The sequence below is a fragment of the Carassius carassius genome, chromosome 1 (genome assembly GCF_963082965.1).
Source record: "Carassius carassius chromosome 1, fCarCar2.1, whole genome shotgun sequence".
Classification (NCBI taxonomy): Eukaryota; Metazoa; Chordata; class Actinopteri; order Cypriniformes; family Cyprinidae; genus Carassius; species Carassius carassius.
This window is the reverse complement of record NC_081755.1, coordinates 1,306,438-1,322,347: the sequence shown is the minus strand read 5'-3', so window position 1 is coordinate 1,322,347 and position 15,910 is coordinate 1,306,438. Positions and strand designations below refer to the sequence as shown.

Here is a 15,910-nt window from a genome sequence, read left to right as displayed (position 1 = left end):
ATATGTTGTGTAAGTTTGAGAAGATCGATCGCCTCTGCCTCTGTAGCACATGATTTCAGCATGTCATCAACATAAAATTCCTTCTCCACCAGCTTTCTGGTGTCACTGCCGAAACGTTCTTCATATTCTTTGGCTGCTCTCCATAGGCCATAGATATCCACTGCTGGTGATGGGCTATTCCCGAAAACATGCACACGCATTCGGTGATCTCACTGTTAAGGTCATTGTTTCTGTACCACACGAACATAAGATAATCCTTATGATCCTCCCTTACCAGAAAACAATGAAACATGTGCTGTATGTCAGCAGTAATAGCCACAGGCTCTTTACGGAATCTTATCAGGACTCCTAGCAAGCTGTTATTCAAATCAGGGCCTGTGAGAAGCACGCTGTTAAGTGAAACTCCCTCACAGGGCGCACTTGAATCGAAGACAACTCGTATTTTATTAGGCTTCTTAGGATGATACACTCCAAACAGCGGCAAGTACCACACTTCCTGACCATGCTGAAGAGGCGGTGCCATCTCTGCATGCTCATTTTTTAGCAAGTTGCCCATAAATTCCAGGAAACGAGCTTTCATTTGTGGCCACTTGTTAAGAGTGTGTCTCAGTGCAAGGGGGCATTATTTGGGCCATTAATTTGATTGCGCACTTTGTGCACTTGAAGGATGTCTCTGCCAAGTAATAGAAGAATCTCTGGATCAGAGTCAAGAGGTGGTATTTCCTGTGCTATGTGTCTCAGGTGGCTGTGATGGAATGCTGCATCAGGAGTCGGAATCTCTGTACGATTGTTTGGAATCTGATTGCATTCTAAAAGAGAAGGGAGAGGTAGACTTATCTTTCCATCAATGGATTCCACAATGAAATCAGAAATTCTTCTACCTGCTGTCTCTAGATGCCTGCACAGGTTTTTAATGGATAGGGCAATGGACTTGTTTTGATGTTGAAGATGTCAAAGAAATCTTTTCTAACCAAAGACCGATTGCTTTGCTCATCTAGGATGGCGTACATTCTCTTTGCGTCCAGCTGGATAAACAGAAACGAGACAAATTTTTGAACAAGACCGCGCACTCAGTCCTTCTCCGCAGATTTCTGTGCATTCAGATGTAACTTCATGACTATCTGATTGGTCTCTCTCCCCACCATGCTCTGAGGTAGGGGTAAATGCCTGTGATTTCCATGGTGCAGGACCTGAATGAAGAGCTGAAAGGTGATGGTCACTACCGCATTCTTTGCATTGATTTTCCACAGTGCAGTTTTTGGCGATATGGCCTGTAGAAGAACAGCAACGGTAACACACAGAATGCTCTTTCAGTTAATGCATCCTCTCTTGTAGAGATTTCTCTCTGAACCCTCTGCATCTTCTTAAAGGATGAGGTTTTCCATGAATTGGACAAATCTGATTTGGACTAACTGATATCTTTTTCTGTTCAGATTGTACTTTAGTTGAGGTACTAACTTGAGTCTTGTGAACTGATATTGGAATTTGTCTTTGTTTCTCAAATCTTTCACCTTTCTCATATTTCGTATGAGGAAATGTACTAAAACTGGGATCTGTACGTGCCTTTGCTTCTGAGCGGACAAAATTCGCAAACACTGAGAAAGGTGGGAAAGCAACATGATGCTCTTCTTTATATTTAGATCCAAACAACATCTATTTTTCTTGAATATTATAGGGAAGTTTCTCAACAATAGGGTTCACTCCCTTAGAAGTGTCCAAATATGCCAGACCTGGTAAGTATCCCTCAAGCTTTGCAGCTTCTAGTTCAGAGAGGATGTCTCCTAAATCTCAAAGCTTTTGTGGGACTTTGTTTGTTATTCTTGGAAAGGTTTCCAGTTTAGCAAAAAGAGCATGTTCAATTGGTCTGGAGAACCATATATTTCCTCAAGTCTCTGCCATGTCATTATCAGTGCAGCTGCTGGGCTTCTGATATGAACAGCTTTCAGTCTCCTTGCATGCTCAGAAGATTCTTTACCCAGGTATTTAATCAAGAGATCTAGTTATTCTGCAGGTGAAAGACCCAGACCAGAAATTGCACCCTGGAAAGATGATTTCCATGCCCAGTAATTAACCCTTTAGGCGCCAGGGTTTTTTGGGTTATTTTGACATCAAGATTTCAAAAGCTTGTGGCTTGAAAGGGCTTAAAGATAGAGGTCTACTGTAAATAAGAAAAATGTTGTGCATGGCCGAAGGTTTATGTGGGGTGTAAATATATTCATCTAATTAGTATATTATGACGTCATCATGGACGGCCATCTTGAATCTCATAATATTCAGGAAATAGTAGATATTGAACTGATGTTTGAACATAAATGCATGTGTTGTTGTTGTTGTTTTTCTTTTTATCCTCTTTCCAAGTGATCAGAAAAGAGGAAACCAACAATAAAACAGGAGAAAGTACTAAACATATTTTGTTGACCCTGGAACAACATTTTAATCCAGAAATGTAGTCTTGACCATATCTGTCATGAGTCCGGACCCGGTGTTCCTCCCTCTCACCACCAGAGGGCGCCACTTCCATTCTCCCGGACTCATTACCTTCGCTCCGTACAGCTGTGTCACCCAATCACACACTTACTCACACCTGGTCACTAGTTCGATACACCTGTCTCACACACACACTCACACACACAGTTGTTCCCCATTTGTTCACGAGTATATATTTTTCACACTCCCACCTCTCTGCCTGCCTGGATTATTATAATGTTATTTGCTATTGTTATTTGTGAGTTAAATTGCATAATGTTAATTGTGTGTTTCGTGTCTGCTGCTTCTGCTTGTGTCCGGGTGATTCGTTTCTGTTTTGTTTTTGCCGTGTTGGCCTTTTTGTTCTTGTTCTCATTTATTAAAAAGTGAATCTTCCCTGCACTTGGACCCAGACCCTGTTTCTTCCTCGGCGCCGTCTCTACCGCGCCGTGACAATATGGACTTCAAATTGAGAACTATAATAAAATTGATGTGGCAACAGGAAACATTGAATAAAAGAATACTGAAGTTTATTAAAGAAATGTATGACTATAATGGGATCAGTCTAGAGCTGCAAATGTTAACAGATGACTTAGAATCATTGCAACTTAAAAGCCCAGCTAAAAGAAGATAAAGAGTTTCAGGTGTATGTTTTTGCTCACACATATTATACCCCTTAGTTAGAGGTGATATTTTTGTGGTCCGAAGTTGTTATATGCTATCCTGTGCAGAAGATGGAAAAAGGAAGGTGATGCATTTGGCAACCAGGTTGCAAAATGGAACATCTAACTAGCTATGCTGTTTTGCTATACTAACATGCAGCTGTGACCTGTGTGGTTAACACAGGTCAGGCCAAATAGCTATACTTGCAAAAAGCTATAAATGATTTTTGTATCAGTGATGTGTGGTTGACCAACCCCTGCAATTTTTTCCAACTTGAACTTTTGGTACTCTGTCTAGACGGTGATAAAGATCATGTATTATGTGTAGGGATATATGTGATTACCAAATAAGGAGTATTGAGTTTGGGGCCGTACCCCGTGGTGAAGAATTCCTTGCTGTTATTTTCATATGTTTGATTGCTTATGAGTTATTGTCTACTAATAAAGCGAAGCCATTACAAACGGTGATGCGTTACAACTTTATTAAATGGAGAGTCTCTGAGTAATTCATATACATATATGAATAACATATTCTTCTGTAAACCTACTAAGCGTTAAGAGGCTTGGCCCAGCTGAGCAGATGTGGTTTCGGGGAGGAATCCAGGTCCTATGGTCATGTAACTGAATCTCAAAAGGTAAGAGCAATTGTGTTACAACTGCTATGGGGATTTAAGTTAAATACAGTAGACGATATAAGGATTTACCTCGACTAAAAAACACAACACTGCAGAACTTATAATTACATACAAGCTTAGGGAAAGATGCTAGTATGTTTAACAATGAACAATCATAGTGACAAATAAAGAAAACAACTATAATGGGTTTGCTTAAATATATCTGAATAACCATGATATTCATGTAATAATAATGCATCAAAAAACGCGGGGATGAGAGTTAAATTCAACAAGAAAAATAGGAATACATTTAAGAGATTTAAGCCAGTTTTGCATGTGGATAAACTGTGAATTTTACACATAAAATAAAGAAATCAATCTGACTTAAATCTCCTTCGTGTTCCTTTTTGTTTTTTTTTTACATTTGAATTGTTTTTTTCTGTGGTACCCGGGGAGCAGTTGGGGGTGTGCCTTGAAAAATGTAGTATTAATATATCAATAATTGTATAAACTGCAATATAAATAAACAATCATTGAAATGTTTCAAAGAAAAAAAGTAGGAGGATTTCACTATGAACGTGATAAACTGGGTCATGCAGAGAGTTATTCAACATAGACCCGGCGCCAGACACAAATTCACGGATGGGCATTTCATTTTTTCAAGGTGGCACAAATGATATTACCCTCACTGCAATGCATAACATCACTTATTATGAATTTAATGGACAAAAAACGAGGAAGAACTGACTTACCTCTCCATTGACGCAATACAACGTAGGAGTCGTAAAGATTGGACCTAGCCTACTGAAGCAGTTTAAACACACATCACGGGGCTCGACATCAACGCTTGTCTGCTTATCAGGGACAAGTGGATTTTTTAAAAGGCCAAGTGAAAGAGAATTTGTTGACTTACTCAAAACCTTTTATGGCAGCATTGTGCTTTCCAGTGAAGAGGGCTTCATTAGTGTGTTCATCAGACCCTGTAAGGTCAAAACAGTAAACATTAATCATGATTATAAAATAATAATGATATTAATGCTACATTGACAAACTGAGGCATACTTATTAACAGTACCTTGCTATGTAGCAGAAAAAATATATACTAACTTAAATATGAACACTAGACAGAGGGGAAATAAATCATTAAACTGCTAAACAATGCAGTGTCCATTAAAAAAACGTTAACAAGCTAATGTACAGCACTCACGTTAGCGCGATCTGTTTGTTAGACAGATGTGCTCCGTAATGATTAAAAACATTTTACAGCGGATTCACGAAATAATCTCATCAATTTATAATGTTTAAACTTATAATAAGTCAGCTGCTTACTAAACCACAATGAACAACGTTTTTCCCTGAGGTACTTACACTTAAAAAGAGCCGCGTCTCCAGTTTCCGCCATTTTTTCCAATATGCCCCCTCTTTCCCGTGGCATCATGGGATAGTGTAGTGTCCATCAAATGCATGCTACGGAATTCGGGCGGAAGTAGTAGGTCATCCGGGTACATCTCGCCTACTGTTTTTCAAATACTATGAATTCGGACATACTACTTGCTTCGCATACTGTTTTCCGCCTACTATATAGTATGGCGTTTTCGGATGCAGCTCAGGTCACTTACTTTCACTTTATAAACATATGAAATGAATTTTAGCATGAAATGGAAAGCTAACAACATGAGATATAAAATGTTTTACAGGTAATGCTGATCATGGAGAGCAGACACAGAAATGTTCTCCTGCTCTTGTTGAAGATTGTGTGGCTCAGAGGCTTATATTATATTAGTCATATATATATATATTAGTCAGCATTTATAAATATTGTTCATCTTAATGTTTAAGTTTAAGATTTCGTTAAGTTAAGATTTTTTGAGTGTTACATCAACAGTCTTCTCCAACGGCGAAATCTTCGAGCAGCTGCACTACATCTCTTTTGTAGAGATATTGCAAACATGGAGGAAAACTGTACTAGGTAGGGTTGTGGAGTTACATCATAGTATGAGATTATATACTTAGAAAAAAGGCTCAAATATATTTGATTAATCATGATATTCATGTGATAATAATGAATCAAACAACTGCATTTGTTGTTGTTATTTATAAGCTTCAGGGATGAGAGTTAAATTCAGCAAGAAAAATATGAATACAAAGGAGATTTAAGCCAGTTTTGCTTGTGGATAAACTGTGAATTTTGCACATAAAATAAAGAAATTAATCTGTCTTAAATCTACTTTATATTCATCTATTTCTTGTTGAATTTTACTCCATTTGAACTCTTTTTATCATTTTTCCTGTGGTACCCGGGGAGCAGTTGGGGGTGTGCCTTGAAAAATGTAGTATAAATAAATCAATAATTGCATAAACTGCATAAAACAATCATATACATTTTTGTTAAGACTTTATTTTACGGTTACATCTATTAGTTGCTTATTACTAATAGCTAATAGCTTCTGCTAATTAGTAGGATTAGGGTAGGATTAGGGGATGTAGAATAAGGCATTAATATGTGCTTAATTAGCAGTAATACATGGCTATTATAATACTATAATATTCTAGTAATATACATGCTGATAAGCAACTAATAGATATATCGTAAAATAAAGTGTAACCAAATTTTTCAAAGAAAAAAGTAGGAGGATTTCAATATAAGCGTGATAAACTGGGTCATGTAGACAGTGATTCAACATTGCTCATGTTTGAGCATGATGCATTGTTAAAATTAATGACTCAAGTTTGCAAATGAACCTTGAACATTGATATAAAAAAAACCTGCCTGAAAGTTTGAAGCAGTTGCCTATGCTGAAGCTTCCGGCAGAACTTTGTTGACCCTGGAACCACACTGTGATTAACCAATCAGGTATGAAGAAACAGTTTATAGCTTTTGTGAAGTTTAGGCTCACAATCAGTATTAGGTTCTACATCAGGGTCAGTCACCTATAATTTCCTCTGATTTTAGGTATTACTAATGATTAAGTATGAGGAGGATATGGTCACGGCGCGGTAGAGACGGCGCCGTGAAGGAAACAGGGTCTGGGTCCAAATGCAGGGAAATTATATTTTAATGAGAACAAAAAGGCCAACAAGGCCAAAAACAAAACAGAAACAAATCACAGGGACAAGAGCAGACGCAGCCAAAATGCAGACACCAGTATACATGAACACTTACAAATCACAATTAACATTAATCCAGCCAGACAGAGTGGTGTGAGAGTGGAGAATATATTGTCCGTGACAAAGGGGAACAGCTGTGTGTGTGAGTATGTGACAGGTGTGTCGAATTTGTGATCAGGTGTGTGTGTGTGTGGGTGACACAGCTGTGCAGAGTGAAGGTAATGAGTCCGGGAGAATGGAAGTGGCGCCCTCCAGTGGTGAGAGGGAGGAACACCGGGTCCGGACTCATGACAGATATGGTCAAGACTACATTTCTGGATTAAAATGTTGTTCCAGGGTCAACAAAATATGTTGACCTAGGAAGACATCTAACTCAGCAAAATCAGGACGTGCGAGACATCTGCATCAATCTGCTTTTCAACACCGTTTACTTTTTCAGTGTTTCTTCAGAGAGTTTGACGAGAGTTTGACTGGGTCATGTACAAACATTGATTCCACATTGCTCATGTTTGTGCATAATACATTGCTAAACCAAACTACATGAGTCAAGTTTGCAAACAAACTTTGAAATTGGGTTTTAAAAAACCCTTGTCTGAAAGTTTGAAGCAGTTGCCAATGCTGAAGTTTGAAAGTTTAGATAGATGTTGTTAGCATGATATTAGCATATTTTAGCACGATTAGCATGTTTACATGAATAACATGTTTCTAACATTAACATATTGCTAGCATGTTTCTAGCATGATCAACATATTGTTAATCATGTTCCTAGCATAATTAATGTGTTGTTAGCATGTCATTAGCATGTTTATAGTATGATTTAACACATTTCTAACATGTTGTTACCATATATATGTATAGGTAGATGCCACATTCGACTGCTCCAGACACTTAGTCATGTCCGCCATCTTGGGCATCTAACTCTACGTATCTATGGTTTTTAGCATGATTAACATGTTAGCTAGCATGACTTAGCATGTTGTCCTAGGATGATCATTAAGCTTTTCTAAACACACTATACATCTTACTGTACAAAAGTGTCAACTCCCTTAATGAAAGTCTGTGGGACTTTTCATAGTTATGATCATCTGTTTAACGAAAATTGTAAGTTCGACCAGTTAGAAAAAATAATTCCATCCCAAGTTTGGTGGTTGTAGCTGGAAAGCTCTTGGATTAGATACGTTTTAAAATGTAATCTCAGATGAAAAAGCAGCCATTTAAATAGCAGATCGATAATTTGTGACCCTGGAGCACAAAACCAGTCTTAATTCTTAAGGGTATATTTTTTTAGCAATAGATGAAGAAAAAAAAAACACATTGTATGGGCCAAAATTTTCGATTTTTCTTTTATGACAACAATCATTAGGATATTAATAAATATTATTGATTACATTAAAGATTACTCATGTAGCCTCATCTCAAATCTGTTACTATTACTGCTGCTATTGTTATCACGTAGTTGAACTCAATTTGCACATTACTGCACTATATGTTTTTATTGTTAATACTGTAGATTTGCATGTACATATATACATAGTCTATATTTCTATTTTTCACATTCTATATTCCTACATTATACTCACGTATTTAGATACACATAGTCTAAATTTATATTTTTTCATATATAATTATTTTTATAATAATTCAACGGCCCGTCGTCAATTATTCTTTACGTATGTGTGTATATAGTTTTGCACTGTCTTGGCATTCATTGTGGACAGCAAAGTGAAAATGTTTTTCTCAATCACTATTTTCTATCAGTATGTATGTATGTTGTCCAGTTATTACAGAGGCATAAGAAAATTCCAAGATATAGAATATAAATAGAATCCTGAATTTCAGTTTTTTTCCTTCGACAGAATAAAACTCACCAATCTATTAGGTAACGGAAATGAACATTTGAGGAACTAATGGATAGTTTTGATGAGCTCAAGGAGCCCCACAGCACAACGTGAATATGTACTCCCCACGTGATGTATGTTCTTCATCTCTCTTCTGATCTCAATGTAGAATTACAGACAAAACCCCTTTCCATTCTTGCTATAGCTGTGAATAATGCCTATAAACATAGTGACAGTGACCAAATGAAATGTCAAATTTGACAAAATCCACAACACTAGAGAGTCATTATTAACACAATGTTATAAAATAACCAAGTCAAGTAATGTTTGTATTGATTTTAGGTTATGTAATGTGTGGTGTTGAAATCTCATTTCTTATCATAACTCTCCTGGTTCTTCTGTGTGGGATTAGGTTTAAGATAAGGATTTGTTGTGGGTTTTGGAGACAGGAACCAATCAGACAACAGTCTCCTCTGTGTATGAACCAAATAAAAAGAGGGGAGTCATGATCTGGTTTTGAAGAGTCAAGCATTTGTTGTTCTGCAGAGAGCTACAGAGTACTTGGACGTGACTAACTTCATAGAGGGTGAGGTTTTTCAGCTGCTCAAAACTTTACACTTTACTGTTTCATAAAAGTGTGGCTTGAGTCAGTGGATCATTTGAAATGCTTATATATATATATATATATATCCTCTCCATAGAAGTGTGGCTGGCAATATTGGAATGTGGACATTGAGAACAGGTTAATAATGAATAAAAACTGTTCTGTCTTCATGTTTTGTCAGGTGTGCAGTAGTACTGGTTGATTTCAGGAACAATGGCAGTCTGGCCTCTTTGTCTGTCTTTCTTTCTGCTCTTTGCTCTGGATGCTTCAGGTAATTGTTGTGAAGTGTATGTGGCCCAGTTTTCTATTCATGTGGTTTACCTCAAATCCCACAGACTGTTAGTTTGGATTTAGACATAAAATTGTAATCTGATTATTACAATTTTTAATACACACACACACACACACACACACACACACACACACACACACACATATAATTTTTCTTTGATTATTTCAGAGGCAACACCTCTTAATGGCACAAGCAATGGTAAGATATTGATGCTGTCTTTTAGTGTGTTACATTTGTTCTGCTCTTTTGCTCTGGATGCTTCAGGAAATTGTTGTGAAGTGTATGTGGCCCAGTTTTTAATTTATGCAGTTTACCTCAAATCCCACAGAGTGTTAGTTTGGATTTAGACATAAAATTGTAATCTGATTATTAAAATTTTTAATATATATATATATATATATATGTATTCTTTTTCTTTTATTATTTCAGAGGCAGCACCTCTTAATTGCAGAAGCGATGGTGAGATATTTTAGTGTGTTACATTTGTTCTGTCTAGTTGTAGTGACAAAAGCAGGGTCGTCACTGGTGAAAGGTGGTGATGATTATAGGGACCCACGGCTGTGGACAGAGCTCAAACACTGAACTGAGTTCTCCATCTGCACCTGAGTGAACAAAAACATAAACATACAAACACAAAAAGAGATGAAAAGCTTAATTCAGCATCAGTGCGCTGTGTTCTGTGCACACAGAGAGCCACGTCTAAGCCCTTCAACACCAAATTGAGTTTTGCTTCTTCTTGCTCTTGAACGGACAAATGCATAAAATATTATGTTGTACCTGTCTTGGCGGTCGGTTACCTCTTAAGTGAATGTAAACTGTTGAGAAAGAAATCGGATGCATTGTCTCTTAAAGTGACTGCACCTAATTTAGCAGCTGCTGTCGATGTCCTTATTTTAATCCAAGAAATCTAATGAGAGAAAATCTCTCACTGCGCTTCACTAAATTACTTTGTCATTTTAACAAGAACTAAACTCTTTTTTATTTATACAGTGAAGACTACGCAATGCTATTTTACATTTGATTATATGGTCTCTGTAACTGGACAATTACAAACTTAAACATTGTTTAATTTGTATCTTTGTTCTGTTTATTTCTTTGTGCTATTTACACATTTTAAACAGGGACCTGTACCCTGGTCAGACAAGGTGCGTATACATACAATATCAATCTGATCTCAGTTTAATGAAAATACTAAAGGTTTAAGGCAGCAATAATACTCACCTATCTTTCTTACAGAAACCTGTGAAAGTGGATGGTCTGCATATAAAGGTAGATGCTTCCGCTTTTTTAACTTTCCGCGTTCCTGGATTGATGCAGAGGTATGAGATGCCATCTTATCATAGGGATTCCTTCATTTCTAAGTCTTGAAATTTTCAGTTAGTTAACAATAGTTTTTATGTCCTACTCTCTTTAGAAACAGTGTTTGGGCTACGATGGGAACCTGGCCTCTGTACACAGTTATGAGGAGTACATCTTCGTACAGATCATGATTAAATATCAAACTCAAGAGACAACTGAGTCCTGGATAGGAGGCTATGACGCTGTTTCAGTATGTTTGTTTTACATTTGTTTAGCGTACTTGTCAATAGCCATTCTTTTTCTTTTGTATATTGTAGTTGTTTTTGAGTTATGTCATAGAATAAAAAGTAAGATTAGGATACAGCTGATATGTTTGGCATGGTAGGTCTACTGGTTTCTATAGAGAAACACAAACATGTTTTTGATGCGTTAACATCATGAACTTGTGATCCAAATGGTTGGTGTGAACATGTTTTTTTATATTTACGAATATCAAATAATGCCATGTAGGTGTGTGATGGAAACGGAGTGTCCTTTATGGTGTTCTGTTCACAGGAGGGAACATGGCTCTGGAGTGATGGATCAAAACTGGACCAAGAGATATGGGCTCCTGGACAACCTGACAATAGCAATAGAAACGAGCACTGTCTTATGATGAATAATCAACGTGAGTGTTTTAAATGTTTATGAAATATCATCACTATTTATATCTTTGTTTTATCTTGGAAATCCTTAGTAGCCTCAATTCCAATAACCAGCCGAATGTAGAACTGTATTTTAACTTCACCTAATGTTTATGAAATGGTAAAGGAATAGAATTGGCTGTATTACCTTAACAAGCATCACATTTTATCAGAATACTTATACTGTAACAATAATAGATTTTTTTCCCTTCCTGCTATAGCCTCGAGTAACTGGAATGACAACCCCTGTCATATTAAAAAGCCTTATGTGTGTGTGAAGAAATACACACCAACATTTAAATTTCATGTAAAATTGTGAATGTCTTATTGTCTTGCATTAAAGGAATAGTTGACCAAAAAATGACAATTTTAAAACATCGCTTACCCTCAGTCGATCCAAGATAAAGATTAGTTCTTCATCAGAACAGATCTGAAGAAATATAACTTTACATCATTTGCTTATTGATGGAGATCCTCTGCAGTGAATGGGTGCCATCAGAATGAAAGCTCAAACAGCTGATCATGAAGACATCACAATAGTCCACATGACTCCAGTCCATCAATTAATGTCTTGTGAAGTGAAAGGTTGCAAGTTTGTAATCAATTTTTCATTTTTTGGTCAATTGCTCCTTTAACTAATTCTCCCTAATTTCTTTACGAATGTGCAAGTAGAACTCAATAAATATCAAGCAGTTGCATTGAATTGTTTCTGTGGGTTTTTGTCTCATTCCACATATCAGATGTGCATTTTCTGAATGAAATTCCTGAAGATTTTCGGTAAACTTTGGATCTGCGTAAATAAAATTCAGCATCAGAGGTGCTTTGCTTTTGTCATGCCATTGTGTTATTATAGGAAATAAATAGAAACATTTGCTAATCGAGTTGTTATAAAACAAACTGTAAAATAATTCAATATGTGTGCCAAAGAAAGATGTTTTTTGTCAAAATGTCTATTTCATGAAATTACAAAGCTTATATAATCAGAAGCAATACAAATACAAAATTATAGAGTAACCCGTGACGGTGATTGGTCCACATTAAGGAGATACTTTCATTTTTTTAACGCCCCAAAACTGGACTGGTATGAGATGGCAGCTTCGAATGTTGTTTCCTTCATCTTGACGAATTTCTCGAGTTGCAGTTAACTGTAGTCCTTATGTCCTCGTCTTGGAAAATATCTTTGGAAAGTAGTACTTCAATAGCACTCCTACTATTTGAAAAAATATTATATCAAAAACATCATTGTAAACAAAGACCTGGTTTAGGAGTATATATAGTATTTATGTACGTTTTATATTCATTTTTAATGTTTCATGTTGTTCAGCATGTCATGTTATCAAATTGAGAAATAAGTCAATGGCAATTCAGGAGCTAAGGGTCCAAAATGAGAAGGGTCTGGCTCCAGACATGCACCTGAATTCTCAGACACCTGCACTTCCACAAGTGACGTCCCTTGCAGTCTTTAAATTAATGAATCAATAAATCATTTTAAGAGCATGTCTGCAGCCAGACCCTCCTCATTTTGGACACTTCACTCCTGAATTGCCAGCAAATACTCAGGAACCCGCACAAAACAGAAAACCATGCATTAAAACAATAAAACTTCAAAGAGAGCAAACAATATCTCTCTACACACATATACCCTTTCGCACATGAGTTTAAAATATTCTAGCTGAGCCCCCGGCGTGAGTTTTTTTTAGACGACCGTTATTTTAGAGTTTACCGCCTTATTGTTTCCATGGCGACGCGTCATGCTTGTCATGTGACACAACGCAGCTACAATACATCTGTATGCACATGGATCGCTTTTATTTAGTTATACCTGTTTTATTCAAAATATTCACAAACGTTGTTCTGACCTCTCTGAAGTAAATTAAGAGTTTGTTTTTTAACATAATTGTGTGTGCAACAGTGCCCCCTTTTGGCTAACCAGCAGCAGTAGCTTTAGTTTAAGTTTCACTTTCGGTAGCAAATTTCTATCAACAGTCAATAGAGTGTGCAGCAGAGCAGAGCATTAGTGGTGTTTTCTCCTGCTGCAATTTTTTTCTTTACACTGTTGCCTTGGATACTATTTGTCCGTAAGTACTGTACATATTACTAAAATTTTTTTAAAAGTAATTGTACTTGGCATATCTTTGGTTTATTGGAGTTTTCTCATGTCAAATGACTAAACTGATGGTTAGCATGGCTATTAGTTTTGACTCAGCATTTCTGTTGCTGTAAGGTGTGTACTTTAGGTATCTGTATTGGTTTGAGCTCATTTCTGTTTGTCTTTTGCTCTTTGTTACAGTTTTACAGTACAATAAGAAAAGTAAAGTTTCTTTGTGGAACTCAAGTAAAGTTATGCCTTGTTTTTTTTCTGGAAGAACTTTACACTGTTAGCTAATTGTCGAGCTTTGAAGAAGTGAGTCTCCATATATTAAAAAGTCAGAAGGCTGTTGCTGCTGCAACAGCAGAAGCAGCTGCATATGAAGAAGATGATAAGTCTATCAAGAGTGAACTTAGTCCAGAGTTATTAGAGTTACCTATCAGTTCAGCTCAAACGCACCTCTGAATATGTCAGGCAACACTCAGAAGCACAATTTGCATTGAAGGTTGATCTAAACCTTTCATCGAGGAAAGAACTGGATTTGATAACAAAATGGCTTGGTGAGGAGTCTGCAGAGCAAGCAAAGAGGATTCGCTCTGTGCATGTGTTCAACCCAACAGCAGCACTCGACTTAGTCTGGCAAAGACTAGAAGAATGTTATGGGTCATCAGAAGCAGTAGAACATGCTCTGCTGAAAAGATTTCCCTAAACTCACCAACAAAGATAATGTTGGGCTAAGGGAGTTAGGTGACATTCTTCAGGAGATAGAGTGCGCAAAAGAGGGAGGATATTAACCTGGCTTGTCATATTTGGACACAGCTCGTGGAATAAATCCCATGGTGGAGAAATTACCTTACAGCTTGCAAGAGAAATGGGTAGCCACAGGATCCAAATATAAGGATGACAATGGAGTCGCATTTCCACCTTTTCATTACTTCTCCAGCTTTGTAAGACAACCGGCACGAGTGAAAAACGATCCCAGTTTTGCCTTTACATCCTCCAGCACCCAATGCTTGAAAATTGAGAAATACACAAGAAGTGGCAACAGAGCTTCTGTGACTGTACACAAAACAGATGTTCCACAAGATTCTATGACAATCCAGTGTAGCTCTGGTGAGAAGATTATGGAAAGTCTTGATAAGCTATGTCCCATTCATAAAAAGCCCCACCTGCTAAAAAAAAGCAGGAGCTTCATAGCTAGGCATATTGACAAAAGAAAATCATTCCTGAAGGAGAACCGTATTTGTTTCAGATGTTGTGGGTCAGTACAGCATACTGCAAAAGACTGCAGAGTGACACTTAAATGACTGGAGTGTAACAGTCAGAAACACGTCTCAGCGCTACATCCTGGTCCTTCTCCCACTATGACAGGGAGCCAAGAAGCCGACAAAGATGATGGCGGGGAGTTGAGTGGAAATGCTTTGACACCAGTGACATCCAAATGCACAGAGATATGCGGCAATTCAGATGGTCAACATTCCTGCTCCAAAATCAGTCCAGTGATAGTGTATCCTGCTGGAAAAAGAGGAAGGAAAGAAAATATGCAGTGTTAGACGAACAGAGTAAGAAATCAGAAAAAATATAAAATAAACATAAAATAATTCCTATTATTTTAAATATAATAATTTCATTTAAATATTTAAGCAACTAGTTCCATTCCTATTGTAAAATGAACATGGCTTTTGAATCAAAATTCCTATTAACTTGGTCACCCAATCTTGCTCTCATTCAACATTGCACTACACAAGTTATCTTTTAGTAAAATCAAGCCCAAATCTCTGAAACTCTCTAATGGATTAACTTTCATACTGTGTCCCAGGGATAACAAGATACACATTTTAGATGTCTTCACATGTTAGATATAAAGTTTTAAGCACATGCAATGTTTTAAATTCATCTATTCAGACAAGTTATTAAATAATAAATGCATATCTTATTTTAATTAGGGCCCGAGCACCGAGGTGCGAGGACCCTCTTGTATCTGCTTTGTTTATTATTAGGGCCCGAGCACCGATGGTGCGAGGACCCTTTTGGAATTGCTCCGTTTATTATTATTATTATTAGGGCCCGAGCACCGATGGTGCGAGGACCCTCTTGGAATTGCTCCGTTTATTATTATTATTATTATTAGGGCCCGAGCACTGATGGTGCGAGGACCCTCTTGGAATTGCTCCGTTTATTATTATTAGGGCCCGAGCACCGATGGTGTGCAAAATTGGTGTTGTTTTTGGCATTTTCAGGGGTTGTACTTTAAC

The 15,910-nt window shown here is 37.1% G+C and overlaps 2 protein-coding genes across 3 annotated transcripts in view; one reads left to right on the top strand and one right to left on the bottom strand.

The window, feature by feature from the left end:
* The window catches only part of LOC132139496 (galactose-specific lectin nattectin-like), a 137,796-nt gene that overhangs the window by 112,282 nt on the left and 9,604 nt on the right, over positions 1-15,910 (bottom strand). The gene's annotated exons all lie outside the window — the stretch shown is intronic.
* LOC132139532 (galactose-specific lectin nattectin-like) lies at positions 9,171-12,264 on the top strand. Of its 2 annotated transcripts, XM_059547955.1 has the most exons (9): positions 9,171-9,274; positions 9,474-9,563; positions 9,753-9,782; positions 10,014-10,043; positions 10,706-10,729; positions 10,821-10,903; positions 10,999-11,133; positions 11,439-11,550; positions 11,788-12,264. In XM_059547955.1, the coding sequence occupies exons 2-9, from the start codon at positions 9,506-9,508 to the stop codon at positions 11,883-11,885; spliced, it is 570 nt and encodes a 189-aa protein (XP_059403938.1). In that variant the 5' UTR covers positions 9,171-9,274; positions 9,474-9,505; the 3' UTR covers positions 11,886-12,264. The 2 variants fall into 2 exon arrangements, with proteins under 2 accessions (XP_059403938.1, XP_059403948.1); XM_059547965.1 differs by lacking the exon at positions 9,753-9,782.